This window comes from Pseudophryne corroboree, chromosome 1, assembly GCF_028390025.1.
Source record: "Pseudophryne corroboree isolate aPseCor3 chromosome 1, aPseCor3.hap2, whole genome shotgun sequence".
Lineage (NCBI taxonomy): Eukaryota > Metazoa > Chordata > Amphibia > Anura > Myobatrachidae > Pseudophryne > Pseudophryne corroboree.
The window spans coordinates 1,166,275,008-1,166,292,160 of NC_086444.1; the positions used below are offsets into that span (position 1 = coordinate 1,166,275,008).

General features: G+C 43.5%; 1 protein-coding gene across 7 annotated transcripts in view; it reads right to left on the minus strand.

Moving 5' to 3' along the window:
- Nucleotides 1-2,236: 2,236 nt before the first annotated feature.
- Nucleotides 2,237-17,153, minus strand: part of REEP1 (receptor accessory protein 1) — a 148,658-nt gene continuing 133,741 nt past the window's right edge. For 4 of the 7 annotated variants that reach the window (XM_063925008.1, XM_063925017.1, XM_063925024.1 and 1 more), the window contains one exon: nt 2,237-2,788. Coding sequence is in view for 4 of the 7 variants with exons in the window: in XM_063925007.1 (XP_063781077.1) it covers nt 2,717-2,788 (72 nt within the window). In the remaining 3 variants the exon portion in view is untranslated. Of the gene's footprint in view, nt 2,789-13,370; nt 13,509-17,153 lie in introns of all 7 variants that reach the window. The other 3 variants (XR_010178484.1, XR_010178468.1, XM_063925015.1) reach the window with 1 other exon arrangement.

The window sequence follows — 17,153 nt, forward strand, 5'->3', positions numbered from 1 at the left end:
GCCTTGTATGAATGACAGTGTTGTACTAGTTAATGTTATCCCCACAGTAGTGCCATAGTTCATTTTATACCCCATTTTAGTGGCCTAGTTCTTTTTATGAATTATAGCGGTGTCCTAGTTAATGTTTTGCCCCATACTAGTGCTATAGTTCACTTTATACTACACAGTGCCACCAATTCATATATATCACATTGAAGTGTCCCAAGTTAACACTATACCAAATTGTACTGCTGCCAGGTTCTGAGATTATGGGTGTGGTTTTGATAAGTTCACCACTAAGTTTGAAGCGGCAATCAGTTATAAGGCTGTTTTCTTATTTATAATTGATTGCCGCTTTAAAATTAAGCAGCAAACTTGACAAAATCGTTTTTTTTTTAAAGGGGCAGTCATGTTCTAAGCATGGTTTAGCCTTGAACACGATTGCCCCTATCAGAATAAGGCCGGCATGGCGCACAGCCGGCGAACTTAGATTTCATTACATTACGGCCCAGATCTCAATGCTCAGTTTACAGCTATACTATGTTTCTATGGGGCAGATGTATTAACCTGGAGATGGCATAAGGAAGTGATAAACCAGTGATATGTGCAAGGTGATAAAGGCATCAGCCAATCAGCTCCTAACTGTTAATTTACACATTGGAGCTGATTGGCTGGTGCATTTATCACCTTGCACATGTCGCTGGTTTATCACTTCCTTATGCCTTCTCCAGGTTAATACATCTGCCCTTATGTGTCAAAATACCGCTAGTGCATTCTAGTCCTATAAATACTCATTAGGTTAATTTCCTTGTGGACGTACAGATGTAATACAGATGCTATTAACACTTTTCGCTATTTGACAGACATGGAATGAATAAAATCTAAAACCTTCTATTTTCATTGACCTCATTATTATACACATCGTATATGCTTCATGGTAACTGTATACAAAAGTTGTAACCCATGGCAACCATACGAGTATTTATCTTTTTATAATATTCCGAACTCTCTTAGAAATGAATCTTTTATTATGACACCACTTCTGCACTGTTATAGACTGAACTATTTCAGGCACATCATCCGCTGTATTGTGATTTGCAGGTTCTATGTAGATTCTAGAGAAATAGTGACGTGTTTCTTATATACTGGTCCCGGAGCACATCTTATTTATATACACTATTCTAATTGTCCTCTAAAATCTTTCCGTGGGGGCACTCTTTTTCCAATTGTTCCATCATAAATAAATTTTAAGATAAATATTATATACAAATCATATGTACACACAGTAATGGACCCAGACCCTTAATTCAGACTTCAGTATCGGGCATATTTGCTAAATAAACCTGATTTTAAGTTGCCAAAGGGGGTGTGGTCAAACATGAATTGGGCGTGGCATGTATGTAGCTCTGGCCTTGCTTTAGGCAGACCAGGGGTGTGGTCTAATGTGTCCCTATTTCCCAGTGGAGAATGATGGCAGGTATGCAGTGGACTTCCTAAAGCGAGGATTCCAGTGTGGAAGCCGTGCAGGGGGACTAGTTGGCAAAGCCGGAACACTGCAGCTTCTGCCGCGACGCAACATCAACATAAATCTTATGTGGGCAATTTCTGGGCTATGCTTCTAGTAAATACATTTAGGAGCAGAATTGCAGTTATTGTAATAACCATTTGTGTAGAGTATACATGTAAAACTCATGGTCATCCAGCTGTTGTGAAACTACAAGTCCCAGCATGCTTTCCAGCTGATCAGTGGAAGGTATGCTGGCAAAGCATGCTGGGACTTGTAGTTTCACAACAGCTGGAGGGCCACGAGTTTGACATGCTTGGTGTAGAGCTCATTTGTCAACTACAGGGTTATTTTATACCTATTCATCCAGGAGAGGCACTGGTGGACTGGGCGTTTAATATGCAAATGAATCTGGCTAGTATGCTAATTAGTCTGACATGCAAATCACTGCCACTGCTGTCTCCCTTCTCTCCATCAGTTAGTGAGAAAAGGACAGAATATTATATCTGTCTGCCTCTATTCCGAGGGGAATCAGGAAGGTGGGGACTGAGGCTTATACTAGCAGCCTGTAGCTAACATATACTGTACGCCTCTCCCAGTCGTGGTCAGTTGTCGTTTCTGCACACCCCAGGCTCTCCAGCTATTAAACTGCAACAATCCGTCATAGTTTCAACAATGAATTGGCACCTGTTGATCCCGGTTCCAGCTACAGCTAGCGGTATGCATTATCGCTGCATTAAAACTGGAAACATAGAAAGACAATCATAATTTATACAAAGTCATACAACAAACATACATACGTAGCAGTTACAAAGTAGATCAATTTTAAACACGAATGGCTATTTCACTTCTTTAGTAAACCAATACTTAAGATGGTCATCACTCCATATTACTGGACTTAATGGTCACTATGACTAATCAGGACAGCATCAGCTTCTATTGGGATGTATATAGCACATCGGGAGGATTGCAGGTTTTCAGTGTTCCAAGCAAGGCCCAAAGTCAAATGATAATCCTAGTGACATATTATTTTGTGGTGGATTTAACAGCAGCTATGTACTTATCGATGAACAATTGAATCCAACGTAAGTGATATGACCGGGGAAGTAGGGGATTCTGGGAAAAGTCACGCCTGGTTTGTGTGAGCTCTGGCGCCACCTTTTGTCAAGTGGTATGAATTGCTCTTTTAAGGCAGTGAAGAGACATTCTGTGGTGCTCAGGTGTTGGCCGCACTCACGCCGTTTCCGCGTTAGAGGCAGAGGTACTTTTCTTCCTCAATCGAGGCTTATGGACTCTGGGAGGAGGCTGGAGAGAAAGGAGACAAATTATTGGAGTCTTGTGGAATATTCAAAGTAAAACTCTACCCAAATGTTTACGTGTACATAACTTACACTTTCATGCACCTATCTAGTGGATAAACATATTCTATTTCAAACACTGTGCTGATTGGCTGGTAGTTTATCTCAGTCTACTTTATCTGTCTCCAAGGCTTAGTACATAGGGGTCTAGTCATAAAGCAGTGTAAAGAGTGGAGAAGTGAGCCTGTGGAGAAGTTGCCCATGGCAACCAATCAGCTGCTCCGTACAATTGTATAGAATGCAAATTATAAATGTTACTTCAATGCTGATTGGTTGCCACGGGCAACTTCTCCACTGGCTCAATTCTCCACCCTTGACACTGCTTCATAAATAGACCCCAAGCTCTGAAGTAAATTTGCACGTCCATTCTACGGTCCAGCCTTGCTTTTTTTTTAGCGCTGTGCATGCTCCCTAGCCAAGCACACGCAGCTATGAATAATTATGGCCAATTCTAATGCATCTTACCCACTTGTGACCGATTGGGCATAACTGGGTAAATACTGGTGGGGCGTTCGCTCATAGTGCAAGTGTTCTGAGGGCGTTTTGAGAGTGTGTAGATGTAACTACAGTCTATGCTGGCGCTGTGGATCCCTTGTGGTGCCATATAAATAAAGAATAATAATAATAATGCTGAGTTGATAGTACGCAGAGATTTCAGAGGGGTAACGATAATGGTTACTGCCACAAGTGCAGTGATGGAGGCGATGCGGTCAGGTGAAGCTGGTGGAATTGTTCCTGTGTGTGCAACTCGGAAATCAGCCTCAAAGAGTGTTCAGTAGGTGAGGAAATGAAGTAGAAAAGCACATTCAATGTCAAGTATTTAAAAAGCGACCCATGCGACAGTCACTCACAGTAGAAGCATCGTCCTGTATGGCATTACAGTATTTTTTTAATTAATTTTTTTAAATGTGGTGTTTAATTAATCGCTCACTCACTTTGGAATAACGCCCCCTTTCCATAGAGATCCCCAACCTTCTGGTACCTCAAAAGTGGGCTCATCCTTTTTTTTTTTTTTTAACCACCAAACCCCCTTCGAGGAACCCTGCTCTCTGGGATATGTCCATCACGATCCTCTTCCAATGACCCTCCAGCTTCACCTGCTACTGCTGTTGTTATGTTTGGATTGGTCAGTGCGCTGGTCACATGACAAGCCTCTTTGTGGTATAGGATGCTATTTAGAAAATATGTCTGGGTGGAGATCTCTGCAGTATCTGCTTGGGCAAATGCTATAGCCATTCAATAAGCTGTGCCCAGTTATATTTATTATTAGTATTATAAAAGAATAATAATAATAATAATAATAATAATAATAAATATATACTTTGGGAATGGTAATAGGTGATATGCAGATAAGGGTAGGGACATGAGGGGTGTGGTGATCTCCCTGTCTGGAGGTCTTCGAAAACCAAATATCAACTTAGATTATACTATATTTCATTAATGTTCTGACTAAACTTTTTCAGTGGCTACCAGAATACTCAATACTTGCATGTGCTACACACATACAGTACATACATACAGTTCTAATCAAATATATTATTTAAGGCTGCATGAGTCGGCAGAGATGTACAGTATATTGTACAGATGTGACGCCAAACAGCCACTTTCAGCGCACCAGGTCCCCTCAGACTGTGCTGATTAATGTGATATATGACACGTGTATGTCGGTGTGTGACTGAGTCTGTATACGAAGTGCTACAATGTAGTGGCTGTGGCTTTTTTTCATGCCAGGTTCCGTTGTACTCTGTATACACCCACAGTCACACACAATATACAAGTGTCATATATCAAATTAATCAACACAATCTCCTTGTACACCCGAATAGCATCGTGTTGCCACAGAGATTCATTTTCGGCAAAAATGATGCCAGATGTTAGCAGAGTTGCACGGGACCTGGCAGCTCACCCACGCCAGGCATCTTCCGCTGTCTGGCGTATTGAGGCTGGATGTATGAGGACACATCTGTAGCTACAGATTCCTAAAGTATGGCTATAGCCAGTGACTCTCCGAATAATGGCCTCTGAATAACACCCAGCCGGTTCCTTCTGCACAAGACAGAACAGAGCTCCCCTAGGCATCCGCACATGATTATGAATACAGTAGATGGGAGATAATACAGAATCATACTCGCTGCTAGGATAGGAGCAGCTTAGTGACTGAGGCATAGCAACGCTCACAGTGTTCTCTGCTCAGAAATTCCCCTGTTGCTCACTCAGTCAGTCTCCCTTGGGGTAGGGAAGAAAATAACATAGGAATTTAAAAGTGTTATGAGCCTCCGCTGCAGCTCGTCTCCCCCTGGAAGGTTCTGGTCATCACTAGACGACCGGGACGTCATGGTGATTCCGGACAGCACTCCCCGGCAGTTGCTAAATGACCAGGACACTGGGCGGCTGCAGAGGATTCTGGAGCTGTTGTTCCCTAGCAGCCACAATGCTTCTGCTTTGTGCAGCTCTTGTGCATTCACCTGTTAAAAGGTGGCAGTCCTGCACCACCCTGCCAGTTATAGTTTGTGCCTTGTCAGTGTAAACTGCTGGTCCTTGTCCTCAGATCCTGCAGATACTCTGTTTACCGCCTGTCCGAACCTAGTCTTTGCCCTGTCTGTACCCACATCCTGCTCCAGAGTGTGTTCCTTGTGTTCAGTCTGCAAGTTATACCATCTGCACAGTGCCTGCATTCCATCTCACAGTGCCTCACCTGCCCTGGCTGAGATTCTGGCCCAGCCCTGACCTTAACCCTCAGGGAACAGCGTGGGGCTGTTATTGGCAGAAGACCCTCTCACCACCTCTAGGGGTCTCACGCAAATAGTGCTGGAGTTCCTTAACATTATAACCGGCCACACATTACCCTGCCATACCAAACATACTCCAATGTATTATCCCCCCTAAAAAGGAGGACTCTTTCCCCCCTCATCATCCATATGACTGTGCAATTAACCTTGTTTCTGATGCCAAGCTTCATAAGGGCAGGTTGTATGCTCTTTTTCTGCCGGAAACTGAGGCCATGGAGAATTATATTCAGGAAAACCTTAGTAAAGGCTTTTTTCACCCACCAATGTCTCCAGTGGGTGCAGGCTTCTTCTTTGTGGTCAAGAAGGACAGAACCCTATGACCATGCATCGACGATCATGGACTCAACAAAATCACAACTAAGAACTCGTACACATTACCTCTTATTCAGTCTTGTTTGATTGGTTCGAGAAGCAGTGTTTTTTCTAGGATCGACCTCCGGGGATCATATAATCTTGTCTAGATTAAGGAGGGGGATGAGTGAAAAACAGCCTTCAATGCTCACTCGGGCCACTACGAGTATCTGGTCATGCTGTTTGTGTTATATAATACTCCTGCAGTGTTCCAAGATTTAATCAATGATGTCCTTCTTGTGTGTTATCTCTCTTGATAACATCTTGATCTACTCACAGTCCTTGGAGGAGCACTGCTATCATGTCCAGTCAATTCTTCAAAAATTTTGGGAGAATAATCTCTATGCCAAATTGAAGAAGTGTGAAATCCAGCAAAGATTTTCTTCTTGGGATATATCATCACTCCCAAAGGATTCTCCATGGATTCCAACAAGCTACAGGCAGATTTATTTGCTTTTTTTCCACTGTAGTTGCCCCAATCATGGAGCTGACTAAGAAAGGAGCAGACACCTCTGGCTGGTCACCTTTGGCTCTCCAGGCTTTTGAAAATTTGAAGGCATTTATTTCAGCTGCCATTCTTAATAGAGGTGGATGCATCTGAAGTGGGTGTTGGAGCAGTCCTGTGCCAGAGAGATCCAAAATACTCCAGTATACATCCGTGCGTTTTCTTGTCTCGTAATTTCCTCTACAGAAGCCAACTATGATGTCTGCAATCGCGAACTTTTAGCTATCAAATGGGCCTTACAGAACTAGAGGCATTGGCTGGAGGGTGTGAGACATCGTGTCACCATTTTCACAGATCACAAAAATCTATCCTACATTGAATCTGCAAAGAGGCTGAATTCTAGACAGGCACGTTGGGCACTCTTCTTTGCTCAATTCAACTTTAATATCACCTACAGGCCTGGGTCTAAGACGCCTTATCACAAAGTTTCCTTCCAGTCAGGGTCCCCTAGACTTCTGATACCACTTGTTCCAGCTTCAGGTATTTTTGCCGGTCTCACACAAGACTTAGCTACTCAAATTCAGTATTTGCAGGCTCAGGCACCTTCTGCAACACCTTCCAGGCTTATGTTTATTCCCAAAAAACTCAGGAGGAACAGTTCTCGCTGATTTTCATTCAAACCTTTTCTGGACATCCGGGGCATTTCCAGAACATTAGAACTGCTTTCTCGCTCTGTATGGTGGCCAACCATAACTTGAGATTTCGTTTTTTTCATGTGACATCTGTGCCACAAACAAAATTCCTCAAGTATCACCCTTCGGGCATCTATTACCGTTACTTGTGCCTTCCAAGCCATGGTCTCATATCTCCATGGATTTCATCATGGACCTCCCTGTATCCTCCAAATGTACTACGATTTGGGTAATCGCTTTAGTAAGATGGCCCATTTCGGGGGTAATTTAGAGTTGATCGCAGGAGCAAATTTGTTAGCAGTTGGGCAAAACCATGTTCACTGCAGGTGTGGCAGATATAACATGTGCAGAGAGAGTTAGATTTGGGTGGGTTATATTGTTTCTGTGCAGGGTAAATACTGGCTGCTTTATTTTTACACTGCAATTTAGATTTCAGTTTGAACACACCCCACCCAAATCTAACCCTCTCTGCACATGTTATGTTTACCCGCCCTGAAGTGCACATGGTTTTGCCCAACTGCTAACAAATTTGCTGCTGCAATCAACTCTGAATTAGGCCCTTCGTTCCATGGCTAATTTACCCAGAACTAAAGATATGTCGACATTCTTTATCCAGCATATCTTCAAGTTGCATGGATTACCTCAAGATATTGTCTCTGATAGAGGTACCCAATTAATTGCTCGGTTCGGAAGATATTTCTATTTCAAATTGGGTATCAATCTCAGTCATTCTTCTAGTCATCACCCACACTCAAATGGGTAGACAGAATGTGAAAATCAGTCTCTGCAGCAATACCGCCGATGCTATGCGTTGAAGTGTCATAATTACTGGTTGGAGCAGCTACCGCTGCCAGAGTTCGCCTACAATAATTCCTACCATTCTTCTTCTACAGTGTCACCGTTTGTCAGTGTTTTTGGATATCATCCCTGCTTAAATGCTTTTTGACCCTGCTCAACAACACGTTTCTTCTTCCAGTCCTGTGTTTCATCTTTGAATGATCTGGAAAAAGGTGCATCAAGCTCTTAACAAGGCCTCATTCCGCTCAAAATAAATTTAATAAAAACATAGAGGACCATGTACAGTTGAAGTAGGTGACATGATGTGGCTGTGCGCCCAGAATATTACAATTTGTCAGCCTTCTAAGAAATTGGGACCAATGGTACATTGGTACATTTCGGATCATTAGGCAAATAAATCCTGTAGTTTTCCGTCTCTGGTTAACTAAGTCTCTGAAGATTAATACTATGTTTTACGGTTCTCTTTTCAAGACAGCATTAATTTCTAAAAACTTAAGTATGTCGCCATAGAAGACCTTCTCCAGTAGTGGTTCAAGGTCACCAGAAGTATGTGGTGTAGAAGATCCTGGACTTCCAAGTATGTACAGGGTAGGTACATTTACTTGGTTCATTGGAAGGACTACGGCCCTGAAGAGAGAGGATAGATTTCTTCATGCACCAGATCTTAAAAGGTCATTCTTCATTGAATTCTCAGATAAACCTGGGGGGGTTAGGGGTACTGTTACGAGCTGGATCAAGCACCCCCCCCCCCCCCCCCCCCGGCGAGTGGAGTTTATACCAAAAAGTTTGATTTTGCTCTCCTCTGACCACATTACATTCTCCCAATCCTCCTCTGAATCATCCAGATGGTCACTGGCAAACTTTAGACTGGCCTGGACATGTGCTGGCTTAAGCAGGAAGACCTTACGGGCTCTGCAGGATTTCAATACAGGACGACGTAGTGCGTTACTAATGGTAACCTTTGTGACTGTGGTCCCAGCTCTCTTGAGGCCACTGACCAGGTCCCCCCGTGTAGTTCTGGGCTGATTCATCACCGTTCTCCAGATCATTGATACCCCACGAGGTGAGATCTTGCATGGAGCCCCAGGTCGAGGGAGATAGTCAGTGATCTTGTATTTCTTCCATTTTTTAATAATTGCGCCAACAGTTGATCTCTTCTCACCAAGCTGCTTGCCTATTGTCGAGTAGCTCATCCCAGCCTTGTGCAGCTGTACAATTTTGTCTCTGGTGTCCTTAGACAGCTCTCTGGTCTTGGCCATGGTGGAGAGGTAGCAGTCTGACTGTTTGAGGGTGTGGACAGGTGTCTTTTATACAGATAACCAGTTCAAACAGGTGCCATTAATGCAGGTAACGAGTGGAGGATAGAAGAGCTTCTTAAAGAAGAAGTAACAGGTCTGTGAGAGCCAGAAATCTTGCTGCTTGGTAGGTGTCCAAATATTTATTTTCCACAAGAATATACAAGTAAATTGTTTAAAAATCATACAATGTGATATCCGGGTTTTTTTTCCTTCAGATTCTGTCTCTCACAGTTGAAGTGTACCTATGCTGGAAATTACAGACCTCTCTCATCTTTTTAAGTGGGTCAACTTGCACAATCGGTGGCTGTCCAAATACTTTTTTGCCCCACTGTAAACTGATAATTTTCTGTAGCCCCATCTTGGCCCACAGATGCTTGCTCTTTCCTGGAAGTCTAGACGTACTTGTTGAAAAGTAGGAGCGTGACGTTAGAACTAAACTTTCCCAGTTTTTTGTTTCTGTTTTTTTTTTTTTTTAATTGGATCGGCCTGAATCCAGAACAGTAGCAGTGTTCTTAAAATCTTAGCCTCTGGGTAATTGTGGTGATCCTGTCCTGTCCCACGATTCCTTTATCAGCAGAATAAGTCAGGACAGAACATGACAAGGTGGCAGCAGCAGCAACATGGCAAAATGACAACATTGCACTCCCTTGGCCTCGCCGTCTTCGGACAAGGGGGGGTAATTCTGAGTTGATCGCTGCAGGAACTTTGTTAGTAGATGGGCAAAACCACGTGCACTGCAGAGAGAGTTAGATTTGGGTGGGTTATTTTGTTTCTGTGCAGGGTAAATACTGGCTGCTTTATTTTTACACTGCAATTTAGATTGCAGATTGAACACAGCTCACCCAAATCTAACTCTCTCTGCACATGTTACATCTGCCCCCCCCCCCCCCCTGCAGTGCACATGGTTTTGCCCAACTTCTAACAAAGTTCCTGCTGCAATCAACTCAGAATTACCCCCAAGATCCTAAGGAAGTTCTAGCAATAGATGGGTCTTCACATGAGTATTGCCACAGATTCGTCACCCTCTCCCTCCCCAGACAATGGATTACTGTGCAGATCAGTTCCAGATTACACACAATAAATGTGTTCTCCGACAGTGACATATTTACAACATCAGTTGATACAAACTTTCTCAACCTCTTCACTAGGGCACATTTGGAGCAAAATCCTTTAAATAACGATCTTTATAATAAGTAATGTTTAATTAGAGTTCTGAGGATTGTACCTACAGGGATTGCAGTACGCGGTGCTGAGGCAGAATATGCACTGGCACATAGTGCCCTACTGTACGGTTTAATAAAATAAATAGAAACCAAGATTGGCTGGTTTAAACCATGGTTTATATCAAATGTTTTTTTTATTTTTTTAAACACTGGGTTTTTATTATGCTGTGACTACTGGCACAGCGCCGTGGCTTCTTAAAAAAAGCCTATTATATTAAAAATGTAGGGTTTTTATTCAAACTGTTTAATGCCAGTGGCATACCCAGTGCTAAATACTTTGTGTGTGTGTGTGTGTTTCTCTGAAAAGTGCTTTTGCGTTTTCCATTTTGTATTACTATTCACATTTATTTAATTATAATAAGTAATAAGTAGGACTAATGCTTAACATTAACGTGTTTGCCAGGATGTAATGAAGTCAGAGATCACGGAGGTGGGGGATGCCGGCTGATCTCGGACATTTTTTTAAAGGGGCAATCACATACAACGCATGATTTTGCTTTGTAAGTGATTGCCCCTTTAAAAAACGTGATTGCCCCTTTAAAAAAAATTGATACTCTATAATAAATAAATAAAGTAAATATTCCAACACCATGATCAGTATGTGATCCCGGAGTATGGGATGCCGACTGTCACTAAACCGACAGCGGCATCCCGGCCGCCAGAATGCCGGCATGGAGGCGAGCTGCAGTGGGAGGAGCCACATCAGGTCATTTCCCAGCCAGCAATGCAGATTTACCTGACACGGCAAACGCTCTACAGGTTGTTCCTAGCACAGAGACATTTTCATGCTGAATAGTTAATTCATAACTCGATGGCTCATTGTACAATATAAATATTATAAATGGATGTTTGTACTGTAATGGAAATCCAATTTAATCGAATAGGCTGTACAAATTACTGAGTTCATAACTGCAACCGAAAATAAATCATTTCATTATTTTGATGCTTTTTAATCATCACTGGGATAGAATTTGGAGATTTATTGGATAGGAGACAATTGAGCCCATAGTAACAACTCAGATTCCGTTCAGTTGTTCAAGTGCAGGTTAGAGAATTAAAGTAAATGTCTGAGTGGACAACACTACCTTTTTCTTGTGCACCAGTTCTCATAAAAGTCATCAAGGTTCTATGTGATGAGACCCCACCACATTGTTATATATAATAAGATTACAAGCCTTATTCTCTGCTTTTCAGTTTGGCTTTCCAATGTATTAGGTGAAATCAAATTATTTTGAAGCACTAGATCAGGGGTAGGAAACCTATGGCACTCCAGCCGCTGTAGAACTACACCTTCCAGCATGCCCTGCCACAGTTTTGCTGTTAGTGAATGCGAAAAACTGTGGTAGGGCTTGCTGGGATATGTAGTTCCACAGCAGTGGAACAGGTTGTCTACCGCTGCACTCGATTATGGATACATTACATTAGTTATTCCTTTAAACACAGCATAAAATACTGATATCAAAGTCTAAGAACGACGAAGACATAAGATCCACCTTCACGCAACTTTAATACACTGGCTTGCACATGCACGTCTCAAACATCTACTAAATACATGGCCTTATCTTTCAAGTGCCATTATATGCTTTTCAGCAAGGGTTTTCTATTTACCAGGCAGAGCTGTTTATTTTATTGCCCTTGGATTTGGCACAGTACAGCTCCATGCACTGGATAGTTTTATCCACAAAGCGGTTATGTGACATATCCATGGCCCACAAAAACTATATCTGGGAGACATAAAGGCTTTGGTGCAAAATGCAAATTACAACCAGACAAAGTAGAAAGGCAAAGCAAGGAGTTTAGTAAAAGGAGGTTTGCATAATTTATATAGTGACGTGCAATAGACTGGCACTTAAACCATAAACATGTTCCCAAAAGCAAATACCCACAATGTGATTAAAACCACCACATGGAATAAGCAGGCTTGTAATCACTCTTTTATGGGGAAAATGTTAACAGTGACACGCGCTTTTGATGAAGGACCTGCACAGGTCTGAAACGCGTTAAGCAATTGTGTGGACTCCAACCAGAGGCATTTGTGGGACTTCCTTAGCAGCCTCCCGTTGGTGAGCCTGATTCCCGGGATTGTGCAAACGTTTGGTCCTTACTTCCAGCTGCTAGGACTCCGGGTCGGCGAGCCTATATCCCATTCAAGCCGGACTGGAGAGATGTTATATGATTTCTACCTCGTAAAATTGTGAGTGCAATTCATGTTATTAAATGTACCTTTTTACGTAAAGGTCTCTGCACTAGCTCTTTGTTTTGTGTATTCTCCTTACCCCTGTGCTTTGAGCTTTGGGCAATAAGGGTTACCTGCAAGGGCATATTAAGAGAGGAGGGGACTCGTGCGCAGTCTCTGCCTGGGGCACACGTGCACTGCACCCATTATACTGTAGCTACGCCATTGGGTACATGAATTTCTTTTAGACTCAAAAGACACTGTAGGAGGAGTCAGTGGAGCGATTACAGACTGTGCGGATTCTTCAAAGGAACCGTGCACTATTGGAAAACCAGGAAGGCCTACCGTGATTGTCAACTTCTGAACATTTTCCCCATAAAAGGGCGATTACAATCCAGTTTATTCCATGTTGTGGAATTAACACTGATCATACTGTGGGTGTTTGCCAAAGGGAAAACATGTTTATGGTTTGAGCGCCAGTTTATTACAATTCACTGTTGTTACAACGTACTTACTGTATATTTATGGAACACTGAGAGGTCCTTGGATAGTGTGATAAAGGCAGCATGTTCTATTTTTACTGTGCAGACTGGTAGGATATTTTAGATCATTGATAAATGAATATAGGAATATATTATACACCTTCAAACAAGTATAAAGGCTCTGTAGTGTAAATATTCCATGTGATACATAGCATTCTGATCCCATCACCCATCGGTAACCCCCAATACATAGGAAGGGCAGGAGTCATACTCACATTAACCAGCAGTGTCATGGTTAATGGAGTCTTACTGCGGCTTTTTTAAGCTCATTCTGCTTCTGGAGTCTTCTGGTCTTTTCGCTGCAGATGTTTTAATCGGAGGCTGAGTGACCTTCGGCTCGGCCACTCCTGTTTCTGTAGACAGCAACCAGGGAAAGGAAAGGGAGAGAGGGAGAAGGGGCAGGATGGCATCTAAGTCTCAGATCTAGGCCTTCACAGCACAGACACATATATGGAGATGGATGTGTGTTATGGCCTTAGATATTTATGTATTATTAGTGATTGGAAGATCATGATTTATGAACAGACCTCAGGCATCTACTGGCCAGTCATACGCATTATGGAGACAACGGAGGTATCCTCTATGCAGGTTGCCTTCAACGGAGGTATCCACAATGCATATGCAAAAAATAAAGAGGAGCCGCTCATGCAGACACTTAACTTTGGCTTACATCATTCAGTACTGCACGGGTGGTGGCACCTACTGGACCTGCAGGGGAGGGTGGTCTTCAGCGTTGGTTCCTCCTTCTCCTCTGAGGTCCCGCTCTGCTCTAGAGGAGCAAATCATGGGCCTATGTGAGTCTAGATCAAAAATTTAATTGAGACTGCTATACTTGGGGCTTCAATGAGATGTTGGAGAACCTCATAATTCTGGAACAGAAGACTAGACCACCATATGACATGAAATGAAGCTTCCTAACCCATATGCTAAATACAGTACCACAGATATAGACAGACTTACCAAGTGTTCCATTATCAAAGGCCAGTATTGGCTGAGAAACCCAGGACACATACAGTGGGTGCCCTATGTATACATGGGGTATGGCGAAACATTCTCAGCCACCCATGATTATTGCTCAGCCCTCTCCTGAGAGATCTGATGAGAGTATCACCTCTGTTCTCGAACTGATCTTTTTAAAAATACAGATAAATAGTGAGGAAGTCATTGCTGGCACAGACAGGACACCCCTAGCCAAGAGATCTTTTACTGCACAGTATCACGTACATCACCCCCTCCGGGATACTGTCGTTAGGTCGACACAGCTTAGGTCGACAGTCATTAGGTCGACGTCTGAAGGCCGACAGGGTCAATATGTCGAAATGGTCATTAGGTTGGCATGTACTAGGTCGACAGGTCAAAAGGTTGACATGATTTTTTCACATTTTTCTTTTAATTTTTTGTATTTTTTCATACTTAACGATCCACGTGGACTATGACTGGAACAGTAACATGTGTCTAACAATGCAGTAGCAGAGTGAGGCACCTTGCCCGAAGCATGGCGAGCGAAGCGAGCCATGTGAGGGGACATGGTGCACTAATTGGGGTTTCCCGTCACTTTACGAAGAAAATGACGCAAAAAAAAGTTTAAAAAAACATGTCAACCTAGTACATGTCAACCTAATGACCATGTCGACCTAATGCATGTCAACCTTCCACGGTCGACCTAATGACTGTCGACCTAAGTTGTGTCCACCCAACGACCCATACCCCCTCCTCCATAGGCAGCATAGAGCAGGACCATGTTGTGCTGCAGGTGGGGGCAAAGTTTAAATGTGTGTGTGTGGTGGTGGTGGTGGGGAAGGGGGGGTGGTGGGGGGTTAGCTGGGGTTAGAGGATCCTGGCTCAACATTACAGCACAGTAACATTAAGCTGCCCATTATGCTACATGCTAAAGGAGCATACCCTCCCGCATTCCCATGACTCTCAGGTGAAGTTGTGCGGAGAAAGCAATGTTATGACGCGATTAGCGATGAGTCACATCATTGGTCATGCCCCCCCCTCCTGAAAAGTGAGTTGTCAAAGTCGGCTAGCGCGCTCCCTACTCCAGATAGCGCCCAATATCTCCGTTATCTGCAAAAAAGTCTCCAGATTTCTCCCCTCTAAATTTCCATGGTTTAGCCCGTGTTCTGCTCTTTCTTTATAGAAAAATAATAAATACCCCTATTCCCAGCAAGATAATGCCCTCTCAGTTCTGCCATGTGAAATCCAGTGGTACAGCAGCTGGCGCTAAAACAAGGAAAACTCTTATAGTGCAAGAAGAGGTCTTCTAGCAACCAGACAAGTGCGGCTCTTCTAGGAACAACGTGTAAGTCCTCCAGTTACAGTACAAGTACGAGTGCTCCTCAGTGACTCAACGAGTATACGCCATCTAGCGATACAATGAGAAAGAATTCTGGCAATAGCGCCTCTAATGTAATAATTCTCTTGCAGCACATCAGTACACGCTCTTTAGTAAGAGAGAATCTCCAATGTGAGGACAGGAAAAGCTATGCTTGGAAAGGGTAGGAATCTTACAGTATGGACTAACAGAGGAGGATAACCGAAGGCAAGTAGACGAGAGGTAAATAGAAAGAGCAAAAACATAATAGACATAGCAGAAAGAATACATAAACCTAGATATTAAGCCAGAGCACAGTCAGAAAAGCCTTGGTATGAGAACTGGTTTGGATAATAAGAGATGAGCCAAGGGGGAGAACCATGTGAGGAAGTCATATAAAATGTAAGGACCAGGTAGACAAGGCAGGGGGTGAGACAAGGCAGGGGGAGAGACAAGGCAGGGGGAGAGACAAGGCAGGGGGAGAGACAAGGCAGGGGGAGAGACAAGGCAGGGGGAGAGACAAGGCAGGGGGAGAGACAAGGCAGAGGGTGACACAAGGCAGGGAAGGAAGACACGGCTGGGAAGAAAGACACGGCAGGGGCTGAGACAAGGCAGGGGGTGAGACAAGGCAGGGGGAGAGACAAGGCAGGGGGAGAGACAAGGCAGGGAAGGAAGACACGGAAGGGCAGGAAGACACGGCAGGGAAGGAAGACACGGCAGGGAAGGAAGACACGGCAGGGAAGGAAGACACGGCAGGGAAGGAAGACACGACAGGGGGTGAGACAAAGCAGGGAAGGAAGACAAGGCAGGGAAGGAAGACAAGGCTAAGGTGGCCTAAATCAGAGGAAGACGTTACTCCAGCCACAATCGGCAGCGTTACTGCGTCTTTATGCTAATGCCGCAGCCAATGGAATTTATAGATACACCCACCAGCTATTAATCTGCTGCTTTGCATAAAATGTTGCTTCATCAATCGCACATCCGTCGCACCATCCAATATTGCACCAAACCCTATGAACATGGCCAGCTGGGTCAGTGCAACTGCATCTTTAGACGCAGTCGCTAACCATATCATGCCTGTGTCCAGCTAGCCACCCCCGTTACCACCCAGGAACACCCACTGAAATTTCTTCTCTCTGTGTTCAAATTGGTCGTGGCGGATGCAGACACAGTGCAACTTGCACAGGCAGAGAAACATGGCTAAGGTGAGTGAACCCCAAAATCACAGAATAAAGTTAGGGAACAGAATATCCAATAGACTGATATACAATGAATGTGAGTTCTCTGGCAATATCACAGAATACTTTGTCATGCGATATAGACTTTATATTTGTTATAGCGTAATAGAACCCAGTTATTTTATATCCCTAGAAAGCTCAGACATGACCAACATGAACAGCTAACGGAAGATTATAAACAGGCAGTAGATACAGTTATAGTGACCGATACGCAGCGACCCATACACTATCTGTAACTGCCCTTTTATCACTGCATGCATCCGTAACTGTGATGGTAACCCACATAAAGGGGTCGATTCAATTCGGCAATTTATGAATAGTGCCGGGAATTAGCTCCCGACGCTATTCAATTCAGCTAAAGTTAAGTCGGCGAATGCCCGTTCTCGCCGACTTAACAGGTAGTTTTGTCGGGAGAACGGGCATTTTCCGACTTAACTACCCAC